Consider the following 14,296-nt stretch of genomic DNA (forward strand, 5'->3'; position numbering starts at 1 on the left):
GTTGCTAAATGGCAGTGTTAAACACTAGATTAACATTCCTCTCAACACATGCAATTAGCATATTATCCCTAAGTAGGTATAGAGGCAAAATTACAAAACAACACTTTAATTTTTCCATTCACGATTTGAACTACTGAATCTAAATCAAGTATCTTCAATATCAACATGGGGCATAAGAATGTCAATTCCATTCTTGAATTCTTTGTTACTCACATTTACCTTAATTAACATAGCAGAACAAGGATCAGTACACACTTCTTGTTGAAAGTCGAACTTCACACCTATCAGAAACATTAGTAACAGGTTCTACTATGGGGGCTACTGATGCAACTTTCCCTCCAATGGGTAGGAAGCAATCCCTCCAAGTTACATATAATCCCTCGGGACATGAAAGTACATTTAACCCAAGTAACCAGATTGCGTCTGATCCAAAAATGACATTATTGCCCATGATCCCTAACTCAGGGACAACGTAGAAATCATGAATGAGTGTCTCGTCGCTTATCTTGAATGACTATGAACAAAGAGTGTTGATAAAAACTTCTTTCCCTCCAAACCCTTGACACTTTAAAGGAACCTCATTCTGAACTTGAGTGACCGTAATATGTGATTCAATAATAAAAGCAACAAATGCCCCGGTATCTATCAACAGTTTTTAAAGCCTGATGGGAACTTAACTTTGATGACAGGTTGCTGGTGCTCTGTCTTCTGTCTTCTTCCTATTGGTCTATTCTTGATGCCGCTGTCACCGCCCGGGATTGTCCTTGGGCGGGCGACGTCTACCATGCTGCAGGCGGCGGATGCGACGATGGAGGCCTCCACCATGGGAAGGCCTGCAGAAAAGCCACCTTGGGTTTGGGGTTGTAGGGTGGTGCTCCATACTTGGGTGCTGGTCCTTCTATTGCCAGTGGCGATGCTATTGCTCCCGTGTCGGGGTTCAAGCCAATTTACATTGGCGGGCATAATGTCCTCACTTTCCACAGTTGAAACACTGAAGCCTCTTCTGAATCTGCGACTTATTTTTCATCCCTTGGCCCAACGGTTTCTTCATGATACTTGGAGCGCTCCCAGACGATTGACTCGATGACGATGGTGTTGAAGGTGTCTGCTGCTGTCGATTATGTCCTCCAGAACGAGATTCTTCTCTATCTCCTTCGATGGGTGCACCCGACATTAATGTCCCCACGTTCTCAATGGCCCTCTCTATGGGTATGGGTTGATACAGTGTGCCCATGTGTATGCAGAAAGTTGGAATTTCATCGTTTACCTCAATCAAGGATCATTAATGTCCTACAAGGCCTCGTGGCCATCCAGAAAGTCTTCCAACGCTGCAGCAATTCTTGTAAGAAATTTAAAGTGCGGATCACACTTTGGTTGGGACATAATTGTACAAATGGTCGTGTAGATTGGCCGTACTTAGGCATAACCTCTGTTGAAGGTGCCGTCTGAACGTTCCCCACGTAATTGGGTTGATAAATTCTGGATCTTTCCTCACTTTTCTATGTGCATCTTCTCGAATTTTTTGCTTCGCCAGGACAATTTTCTGTCTATCGGTCCAGCATCTTTCTGACGTCACTGCCTCTATTGTACTTAGAAATGTTTCGATGGAAAGGAAACGATGTCCTTCTTCAAGTACTACATCCTGAAAAACTGGCACATGTTCTGTCAGTGGGGGAAAAGTAACTTACTCACTCAACTGACCGCCTCTTCTTAGCCGATGTTCGAATCCATCGTCTTCACTTATAGGACTACTATTTAATACTCCCTCTGGTTTTTAGTCCTCCCATGACATTGGCTCCTCCAGGACAAATCATTTCTCCCTTGGGCCCTATATAATGATGTATACGTCCGAGGTTGTCTTCTTGAATCGTAATCATCACATTTTGTGGTTCTTCCAGAACGCTCATTTTTAGTCGTTATATATTTTTCTTTTAACTGAAACTTTTGAATAAGAAGTCCCACTGCTGCCACCAATTTGTGGTGTGGCCTTGTAGGGCCAAGACATAATAATGTGGGAGACGAGAATAATGACAGAGTTTAATCAGTGTTTTTTCAACAGTTTTTTAATTAAAAAAAGAAAATATTCACAAAGATTACTGAGCACGTAATTTGAATATCTACTTTAGCGTTAAAGTTCACTGGAAATGTTTAAAGTCATATTTTATTAAGTTGAACAGAAATAATTAAATCTTTCAAGTGCTCATTCTGTATACATGAAAAAAATGACCAAGCTACTTAGCCACTAGGGGTCTGGCAATACAGAGAGACACAGCAAGGATGGCAAAGGTTAAGACTACATTGTATGTAATGTAAAATCAATAAGACCAGGATCTGCCTATTCCAACAGGACTGAAAACAACAAACTAACTGCGTCTTCATTGGAATCTCCTTAAGTTGGGCATTGGGGTGGATGGTACCATGGATATCAACTTGTGTTAAGGAGGGGTGGCTGTTATTGTTTAATGGCCACAATTGCTATATCTGCCACTGCGCTCTCTCCACCTCCGGCTCTGCAGGAAAGAGACTTGACTCAGCAATATGACGGATCATAAAAAAATAACGCCAACCAGACACAACTCTTGGCTAATGTTGATTGAGAAACTCAGAGCATCGAGGTCTCAAAGCAACGTCTTTGTGCCTGCAGTCGTCTCATTGTTATTTGTTTCATTATCCAAATAATCTAACCCATATAAATATTTCTTGTCTTGTGACAAGGTTCCCCCAGCGATCACACCTGAACCTATTTGGTATGTCGCTTTATAAACGGAGGGGTGTTATGATATCGTTAAGGGATTCAAGTGCCTAGAAAAGAAAGTCAGTACAATTCCACAAGGTAACCTGATATTATTGAAAGAGTGTTTTGTAACCTAAATTTTAACCATGATAAAGGAATAATCTACAGTATGGATCTTTACGAGTTCTCAGAAAATTATTTACTCAAGACGTGTCTTTCAACAATTTTCAAAGCTAGAAAACTAGAAGGTACCAAAATACCATCTTACTAGTATCTACTACAGCATTCCTACCAAACTATAAAAAATTTGACACGTAAACATTCCAGTCAAGAAATTTCATCCTCACCCCATACTATATTATAAAAGCTACGACTTTTTCCTTGTCAATATCAAACACACCTTTTGGAAAAGATGTTTAACCTGCTAAAAGTTCCATGACCTATCTGCATATTGTATGGCAAACATATTTTCTTTTCACTGTAAGGGGGCTCATTATCTGAACTCGAGATAAGCTACAGTATATTTGAGAAGCTGATAACTATCAAATTACATTTGGTGCAGCTAGAAAAAACTTTTAGGTAGCAACAATGCCCAAGGCTCGTCTTATTCTAGCGTAGATTCCAGTCCACTTGATTTAACCAATAGTTAGAAAAACTGCTCGTTATTTTGAAGATGCTAAATTTGAGTAATGATAACGTCACCTCTTCATCATCAAATCCCTCTAAGGCAAACTATCTGGAGAATTCTGTTCCTATAGCTTCACCAGGCACAAATTCGGTGTCTGCCTATTTGAGGTCTACAAAACTATAGCATTGTCGTATTTTTTGCTGTTACTTGTAAGCCATTATATAAGCACATGTATTTCGATTATGGTATCTGAAATTGCAAATAGCACTATTATCCAAAAACACCAACCATAGAAAGAAGCCCAGATTCCTTTACAGAACAGGTTTGCCACATTGTCACTTATAAACCACCAAGGATATGGAAAATCTTTCTAGAACAGAGAGGATTGATTATGAACCTTCAAAATCAAAATTTGAAGATATAAAAGGTACTTGCAAGTACAACCTCTCCCAAATGGAAAATTGTTGCAGGAATAGAAACATTGCTTCGACTCCCAGCCTTGAATTTGAGCCTGACGTCATTACTAACCAAATTACCAATAAAAAACAAAAGTAGCGCCAACTTCAAAATTGGGTGCCATTTTGACACCAGCAGCCATTGTACGAAAGTCAAGCATATCCAGCTCTCTCTCTCTCTCTCTCTCTCTCTCTCTCTCTCTCTCTCTCTCTCTCTCTCTCTCTCTCTCTCTCTCTCAATACCGAATGAAGTCTAATAATGCATAGTAAGACCATATTTGAGTAAAGGATAGTTATCATATTTAAAAATTGAAGCTTATAAGATTGTATTATTGTAGGATGATTATTTTAGGTTTTAATAGAGCTTTAGTTACCTTTCAAGTTGAAGAAACTAAGAGGGAAATAAATTGAGAGATAAGAGAAGCGAAGCAGGTGGAAAATAAATTAGCGTTTGATAGAATTGTCAAATATTTCACAACTTTTGTTTACTGTGTGCTTATTATGTTAATTATGGTTATTCATATAGGATTCTGCGTTTATTGAATAAGAATTCGTGTTCTTCCTCGTGTTTTCTGCATCTGCATACTCCATTTATTACTATTATTCTTCATATGATTATAGCCTAACTTCTTCTCTATAATGTTTCCTACCCTATATGCTACTGGAAACCAAATTAAGCCTACTACAACATTATGAGGACATGGCAGTATCTTTACTGTTTCTTTGTCAATCGTCTTAAGTATTTTATGACATTTTTTTTTTATTGCAGCATTGGCCTCTTATAATAATTTTTGACTTCACAGGAGCACTTTGAAAAGAATCAGTTTGAAAATAAACTGGTTAACGAGAAACGAAAACTAAGGTAGAACGCAATTCCATCCCTATTCAGAGAGGTCTCCCTAATAGACCTAGGGAGGATTATACCAGGTTGAATCATGCAAATTAGAAAATTCAACAAAGCAATAGCATCTTGAGTAATAGTAAGTTTTGCAGTTGCTGTACACAGTGGTAGAATTATATAGTGGTACTGGTACTATTGTAATGGTATTCACTATAGATATGTTTTGTTATATGATATAATATTGGAGTTTATACACACACATATTATTATACATATATATTTATATATATATACATTATATATATATATATATATATATATATATATATATATATATATATATATATATATATATATATATACATATATACATACAAATATATATACATATATATACATATATACAGTGTATATATACATATTATTATTATTATTATTATTATTATTATTATTATTATTATTATTATTATTATTATTATTATTATTATTATTTGCTAAGCTACAACCCTAATTGGGAAAGCAGGATGCTATGAGCCCAGGGGCCCCAGCAGGGAAAATAGCTCAGTGAGGAAAGGAAAAAAGGAAAAATATAAAATATTTTAAGAATAGCAACAACATTAAGATAAATATTTCCCATATAAACCATAAAAAACTTTAACAAAACTAGAGAAAGAGAAATTGGAAAGAATAGAGTGCCCAAGTGTACCCTCAAGCAAGAGAACTCTAAACCAAGACAGTGGAAGACCATGGTACAGAGGCTATGGCACTGCCCAAGAATAGAGAACGCCGGTTTGATTTTGGAGTCACCTTCTGCTAGAACAGCTGCTTACCATAGCTAACGAGTCTCTTCTACCCTTACCAAGAGGAAAGTAGCCACTGAAAAATTACAGTGCAGTAGTTAACCCCCTGGGTGAAGAAAAATTGTTTGGTAATCTCAGTGTTGTCAGGTGTATGAGGAGAGAGGAGGATCTGTAAAGAATATGCCAGACTATTTATATACATACATATACATATACATATATACACACAGATATATATATATATATATATATATATATATATATATATACATATATATATATATATATATATATATATATATATATATATATATATATATATATATATATATATATGTATATATATACATATATATATACATATATATATATATATATATATATATATATATATATATATATATATATATATATATATATATGTATATATATATATATATATGTGTGTGTGTATATATATATACATATATATATATATATATATATATATATATATATATATATATATATATATATATATATATATATATTTATATATATATATATATAATTATATATATATATATATGTATATATATATATATGTATATATATATATATATATATATATATATATATACATATATATATATATATATATATATATATATATATATATATATATATATATATATATATAAATATATATATATATATATATATATATATATATATATATATATATATATATATATATATTTATATATATATATATATATATATATATATATATATATATATATATATATATATATATATATATATATATATATGGTGCTAGGGCAATTCGTCCTTGGTGAATTTGTCGTTGCCCAATTCGTCCTGCTCAATTCATCGTTGCTCAATTTGTCCCCAAGTCAATTCGTCGTTGGGCAATTTGTCCCCAAGTTAAAAGACACTAGGTTGATTAACTGTTATATTTATAATTTTACTGTTTTGGACAGTTGGAAACAAAAGGTTTTTACTTATATAGAGTTACTTCTAAAGAATACACCCATCCAACAACATGGCTACCTGCAAGACTTTAATTTCAGAGAAAGGAAAAAACAAAGCTGTTGATGAAGAGAATTATATATATACTAAAAATAAGGAGAATGCAGATAGACTGAAGATCTACTGGAGGTGTGAAAATCGTGCATGCAAGGCAAGACTTCATACTGATGAAAACTATATAGAGATTAAGAAGGTTGGTATCCACAATCACGCTTCAACAGCCGCAGAGGTAAATGCTAAGACTGTGGTCTCAAATATTAAAGCAAAGTTAATTTCATTTCGTGATGCACCTCGCTCAATAATTGCTAGTGAAGTTGAAAAGTTAAACGAATGTGCTTTATCACAAATTCCTCGGTTGGAACAACTCGGCAAGAATATCAGACGTTGGGGGCAAGCAGATTTTAATTATCCCGCAACCCCACAAACAAATGTTGGGTTGTCCATTCCAAGTCAATACTCTTGCTTAGACACTAATGAAATTTTTTTAAAGTTTGATAGTGGAATCGAAGATTCAAGCAGAATATTGATATTTGCAAGTGATGAAGCGCTGAGACATTTAAAAGTGTACAAGACGGAACATTTAAATGCTGTTCTAGTATATTTTTTCAATTATATATAGTGCACGTACAGATCGATAATCTAAATGTCCCACAATTGTTTGCATTGCTATCAAACAATAGCCAAAACACATATAATAGACTTTTTGCCAAAATAAGTGAATTGCTGCAGGATGAAGGCCCAGATTGCATACTTATGGATTTTGAAAAAGCAGCGCATAAAGGATTTCTTGAATCGTTTCCTGCCTCAAATTTAGCGTGCTGCTTGTTTCATTTAGGGCAAAATGTGTACAAGCATATAGTTCAAGAAGGAATTTGTAGATGATGATGATATGCCACAGTCGGTAGTTTCCTATTTCGAGAATAATTACATAGGACCGCTTAGAGGAAGAGGAGAGAGGAGGCGAAGTCTTGAACCACCATATCCATTAACTATTTGGAATGTTTGGGATAGATGCATGTCTGGGATTACTAGAACTACAAATAATTTAGAAGCCTACCACAGCGCACTAAAAGACACAGTGAATATGAGTCATCCAAATATTTGGAAGCTCGTAGATATTTTGAAATGTGAGGAAAGGTTTGATAGTCCCAAACTGCAGAAATTTATCAAAGGAGATGAGCCAATGCAAAAGAAAAAATATAGAGACATGATTTTGCGTATAAAAAATTTCATGGAGATAAATGATCCCAACCAAAAAATTACCTTTCTGAAAACAATCGCACACAATCTTAAATTTTAGAAATTAAATGCTTAACCAATATTTTTAAAAGTTTTATTGTAACTTGTCTACTATTTTCCTTATATATTATCTTGTACTATAAATTTGACTGAAAATAAACACTACACTTTTTTTCGTATTTATATTGTAACTTCCCCCTTTCCTAAAAAAGATACAATATTAGAAGCAAAGTTTCAAAAAATTACTTTCAAACTAAAATTGTCGTTAGACAATTCCTTTTTTAAGGGGCAAGGTTTTAAAAAGTACTTTTGAACTAAAATTGTTGTTAGACAATTCCTTTTTTTTTTAAGAAGCAAAGTTTTAAAAAGTACTTTTGAACTAAAATTGTCGTTAGACAATTCCTTTTTTTTTTAAGGAGCAAAGTTTTAAAAAGTACTTTTGAACTAAAATTGTCGTTAGACAATCCCTTTTTTTTTAGGGAGCAAAGTTTAAAAAAGTAATTTTGAACTAAAATTGTCGTTAGACAATTCCTTTTTTTTCAAGGAGAAAAGTTTTAAAAAGTACATTTGAACTAAAATTGTCATTAGACAATATCGTTTTTGAGGGAGCAAAAAGGGTCCCATATGTAAGACAAAAAAAAAGGAGTGTCGAAAATGCGAAAATGAATCATTGAACTCGACGATTTGCCCAACGACGAATTGACTTGGGGACAAATTGAGTAACGATCAATTGAGCAACGATGAATTGAGTAAAGACGAATTGCCGTCGACGAATTGACCGGACACCATATATATATATATATATATATATATATATATATATATATATATATATATATATATATATATATATATATATGAAATAGGATAAAGTAGTGAGTTTTTATATCATTATCTACTAATCTTTATATCTATACTATTGTATTTTCATTTCACTATTTTTTATTATCTTCAGTAGAATTTCATATTACTTAAAGACAATATCAGTATATGATACATATAGTATTGTAATAGTTAGAATATTAAAATGAATAGTAAAAATATGATATTACATTGAAGATAATTAAAATGGTTTTATTTGAGGCACGATGTAGGTAGAGAAAGCAAGATAATAGTAGCAAATAGTATTGGTATGAGTTATTGAAAAGGTAATATATAATCAAATGTGATGAAATTGTGAAGATATGATATAGTTTGTAGTAAAGATATGATAGGCTACATTCGAGATGTAATATGTGTATTGAAAATAAGAAATAGTTTTGGAACTTGTGGATAATATTGAAATATGATATGTTGATATAATGTGATCTAGTAGTGAATATGAGATATGTTAATGAACGTGCATGTAGGTTATGATATAGTATGGAAAATAATGACAATCAAATCAGCGGGTATTAGATTTGCCTTTTTATTATTATTATTATTATTATTATTATTATTATTATTATTATTATTATTATTATTATTATTATTATTATTATTATTATTAGCTAACCTACAACCCTAGTTGAAAAACAGGATTATATAAACCCAAAGGCTACAATAGGGAAAAATAACCGAGAGAGGTAAGGAAATAAGGAAATAACTAAACTGTATGAGGAGTAATGCACAATTAAAATAAAATATTTTAAGAACAGTAAGATTAGAATAAATCTTTCATATATAAACTATAAAAACTTTTAAAAAAAGTTACAAGAGGAAGAGAAATAAGATAGAATAGTGTGACCGGGGGTACCCTCAGGCAAGCGAACTCTACCCCAAGACAGTGGAAGACCATGGTACAGAGGCTATGGCATTACCCAAGACTAGCGAACAACGGTTTGATTTTAGAGTGTTCTCCTAGAGGAGCGGCTTACCATAGCTAAAGAGTCTCTTCTACCCTTAACGCGAGGAGAGTAGCCACTGAACAATTAAAGTACAGTAGTTAACCCCTTTAAAAAAATTGTTTGGTAATCTCAGTGTTGTCAGGTGTATGAGGACAGAGGAGAATGTGGAAAGAATAGGCTAGATGATTCGGTGTATGTGTAGGGGAAGGGTAAATGAGCCGCAACTCGAGAGAATGATCCAACGTAGTACTGTCTGGCTAGTCAAAGGACCCTGTAACTCTAGCGGTAGTATCTCAACAGGTGGCTGGTTCCACGGTCAACCAACTACTTGCAAATAAAAAGCATGATGATTTACGATTTTTATTTGTTGTTGTTGCAGAAATATGCATTAATAATATCATGTAACACAGAAACCTTTGCAATTGGATGTCGGAATCGATTTGCAGTCTTAGAGACCTTAAGAGACGAAGAGCAGACAATTAATGAAGAATGGTGAGATATTAAGAACATATATCAGTCATTGGTAGTGAAGTTTTGGGACATGCAGTTACAAGGAGAAAACCGTGGATATCAAATGATACTTGGGATACTATAAAAAGGAAACAAAGACAGAAAGTGAGTGTTGAAAGTTTTCGAAGTAGTAATGAAAATTACAAGGGCACCAGCCCCCCATTGGGATACTACCGCTAGAGAGTTATGGGGTTCTTTGACTGGCCAGACTGTACTACATTGGATTGTTCTCTCTGGTTACGGTTCATTTTCCCTTTGCCAACATATACGCTGAATAGTCTGGCCTATTCCTTATATATAATCCTGTTTCCTCATACACCTGACAACATTGAGAGTACCAAACACATTTTCTTCTCTTAAGGGGTTAACTATTGCACTGTAATTATTCAGTGGCTGCTTTCCTCTTAGTACGGGTAGAAGAGACTCTTTAGCTATGGCAAGCAGCTCTTCTAGGAGGACACTCCAAAATCAAACCATGGTCTTCCACTCTCTTGGATTAGAGTTCTCTTACTTGAGGGTTCACTCGGGCTCACTATTCTATCTTATTTCTCTTCCTCTTGTTTTGTTAAAGTTTTTATAGTTTATATATGAAATATTCATTTTGGTGTTGTTACTGTTCTTGAAATATTCTATTTTTCCTTGTTTCCTTTCCTCACTAGACTATTTTCCCTGTTGGAGACTATGGGCTTATAGCATCCTGCTTTTCCAACTGAGGTTGTAGCTTAACAAGTAATAATAATAATAATAATAATAATAATAATAATAATAATAATAATAATAATAATAATAATAGAGCATGCTAAGTATTCCAGTATTGATTGTGAAGTTAAAAGGAAAGCCAGGAATGATTGGAGAGAACATTTAGACAGGAAAGCAGATGAGGATGACAAAGCTATGAATTCAGGGAGTGGCTATAGTGTAAGAATTACTCATAGAATTATTAATAAAATCTACTAGGACAAAGAAGAAGAAGCATATACCCATAAATAAAGAGATATGTATGTTATAACAAAAGAAGACAAAGAAAGGAAACGTTGGATGGAACACTTTAGTGAGGTCATGAATAGGAGATATGAAGGGAATAATTTGATTAATATACCTGAAGCTGAGGAACACCTTAATGTGCCCATGAATGAAATTAGTGTGTTGAGGTCGAAGCTATCATTAAAACAATAGAGAGAAGGGAAGCCTATGGATACGATGGAATAACTGCTAAGATGATATTTGTCGAAAATGAAGTGACTCCTAGAATACTTACACGATTATTTCGAAGAATGTGGCGTGAAGAGGAAGAACCTGACGAATGGGAGCTAGGAGTGTTGGTGAAAATGGCACAAAAGGAGATCTGAATAATTACAGAGGCAGAACACTTACGTCAGTTATCATGAAAATAAAAAATATGCTCATTCTAAAGAGACTAGAGAGAAAGATTGATGAAAAGCTGAGAGATGAAAAGGCAGGATTTCGAAAAGATAGTAGTACGGACCAAATTTTCATTTTAAGACATGTGGTACACCAATATATAGAATATAGAAATCCACTTTTGATGGCATTTGTGGACTATGAAAAAGTCTTTGATAGTGTGCACCGGATAATTTTGTGGTGAGTCCTGCGTTATATAGTTCCTCTTAAATATGTAAATTTGATTAAATCTGTTCATGAGCATAGCAAGTGCAAAGTTGATGTTAGCGAGTATCATATTCTTTTATATTTTAATACTCTATGTGGTCCTTTGATTATTTGCAGATATTTTTCGTTGGGACCTTCGATTACATGTATTTCAATACATACTTTCAAACATATTTTAATTTCTAGGATACTACCCTTCATACAATCTTAATATTCATTTATTTGCTGTCCTAAATAATCATGTGATTACCCAGGGGACTTCATGTCATCTAATAAGGTGGAGTCCTATCAAATGAATTTCTAGTGAACAATGGAGTACCCCAAGGGAATGTGTTGTCACCTGTGTTGTTTATCCTCCGCATGGATTCTGTAATGCATAGACCAGTTGGAGATGGAGGAGGAGGATTGGACTGGATTGGTAACAGGAAATTGGCGGACCTAGAGAATGTTGATGACGCTGTCCTTATTAGCAGAACACCATAGGACTTACAAAGCTTGCTTACCAGAATGCAGAAGTATCACATGAGGTTGGGCTCAAGATAAGTAAAAGAAAGACAGCGATGAAGAGAACGGAATATGCAATGGAAGATTAAATATAATTGGAAGGAGAAATGATTAATGATGTGGAATCATTTAAATATTTAGGAACTATGATCTGTAATACAGGATCTTTAGAATATTAGCTTAATGAAAGATTGAAAAAATCAAATCAGACAATGGCTTGGTTAAGTAAAATTTGGAAATCAAATTGCCTGAAATTACGTATAAAAATCAGGCTATATGTCAGTTTAGTGAGATCTGTATGGACATGAGTCGTGCTATAACAATGAAAAAATGTACAGCAAATTTTATAGATTTGAGAACAAAGATCTCAGAAGAATATTGGTAGGTAAATGGTAGGACATGATTAGAAACGAAATTATAAGAGAGATTACTCGAGTGCCAGATGTGGATAAGATCATGGTGAGGGGTAGATGGAGATGGTTTGAGCTTGCTCTTCGCACTCCCCACAAATAATTAGTTCGCCAAACTTTCAACTGGACTCCACAAGGTGATAAAAGAGTTGGAAGACCCAGGCCTACTTGGCTGAGGACTATGAAGCGTGAAGTAGGAGATGATGCATATAGGAAAGGAAACAAGGAAAAATAGAATATTTCAAGAACAGTAACAACACCAAAATGAATATTTCATATATAAACTATAAAAACTTTAACAAAACAAGAGGAAGAGAAAGCTCAAGATAGAGACGACCGGTGAAATCTAACTGAGGCCCTTTGCATCAATAGGTGTGGGAGGAGATGAGGATGATGAGTACATAACATCGCCAATCTCACCTTAGAACTTTTAACATGTCCAAGGCCAAAGGTTTCCTAGTCCAGTTGGCATGCAGATATCATTATTATTATTATTATTATTATTATTATTATTATTATTATTATTATTATTATTATTTTTATTATTATTATTATTATTATTATTACTTGCTAAGCTACAATCCTAGTTGGAAAAGCTATAAGCCCAAGGGTTCCAATAAGGAAAATAACCAAATGAGACAAGGAAAAAAGGAAATAAACTACAAGAGAAGTTTAAGAACAATAACATTAAAATAAATCTTTCATATATAAGCTATAACAACTCCAAAATAACAAGAATAAGAGAATTAAGATAGAACAGTGTGGCCGAGTGTAACCCCTACCAAGAGAACTCTACCCCAAAACAGTGGAAGACCACAGTACAGAGGCTATGGCATTACCCAAGTCTAGAAAAACAATTGTTTGATTTTGGAGTGTCCTCCTAGAAGAGTTGCTTCCCATGGCTTAAGAATCTTTTCTACCCTTACCAAGAGGAAAGTAGCCACTGAACAACTACAGTGCAGTAGTTAACCCCTTGAGTGAAGAAAAATTGTTTGGTAATCTAAATGTTGTTGTCTGTATGAAGACAGAGGAGAATGTGGAAAGAATATGCCAGACTATTCGGTGTATGTCTAGGCAAAGGCAAAATTAGCTGTAATCGGAGAGAAGAATCTAATGTAGTACTGTCCGGCTTGTCAAAGGACCCATTAACATACTACGATCCAGTGAGATAGACGCAATTCTGATTCAGTGGTACCAATTTTCATTACTTTTTTAATAACATTGCAATGCTTTCCGCCAACTTCCATTAAAATTTCCCGTATGTTAACTCAGAATCTCTAGATTTTAAACAAATGGGAAGCCATTATATCCCAATTCACTATGAATCTGTCCTTCTCTCGTTAGAAGGAGGCTCACGGGATAAATTTGGAAAAAGAATTACAGACCTACCCTTCATGACAACAGTGCGGCTGTCCTTGCGTTTCAGTTCTCCTCCAGGCTCCAGTGACAGTCCAGGCGTAGTAATACGGACTAAAGGGTTACTATAGGCAGTGCTATTTCTTGCATAAGTGTGAGTGTGTTACTGTGTCTTTATATCTATGGATTACGTTCACATATATCATTAAGCGTTCACCATCTCCAAGTTCTCGGTCACAGACGAGGTCAGCCACCTATGAATTTACCAGAGAAAAAACAAACAACAAGAATGGTCTATTTCAAAGAAAAGAGTCCGCAAATAGCAAAATAGA

The 14,296-nt window shown here is 34.1% G+C and overlaps 1 protein-coding gene across 1 annotated transcript in view; it reads right to left on the bottom strand.

The window, feature by feature from the left end:
• Positions 1 to 970: 970 nt before the first annotated feature.
• LOC137658640 (gamma-aminobutyric acid receptor alpha-like) overlaps positions 971 to 14,296 on the bottom strand; it is a 240,619-nt gene continuing 227,293 nt past the window's right edge. Inside the window, exon 9 of the mRNA XM_068393610.1 lies at positions 971 to 1,203. Within this exon, the coding sequence (XP_068249711.1) occupies positions 971 to 1,203 (233 nt within the window). The remainder of the gene's footprint in view (positions 1,204 to 14,296) is intronic.

The sequence above is a fragment of the Palaemon carinicauda genome, chromosome 1 (genome assembly GCF_036898095.1).
Source record: "Palaemon carinicauda isolate YSFRI2023 chromosome 1, ASM3689809v2, whole genome shotgun sequence".
NCBI lineage: Eukaryota > Metazoa > Arthropoda > Malacostraca > Decapoda > Palaemonidae > Palaemon > Palaemon carinicauda.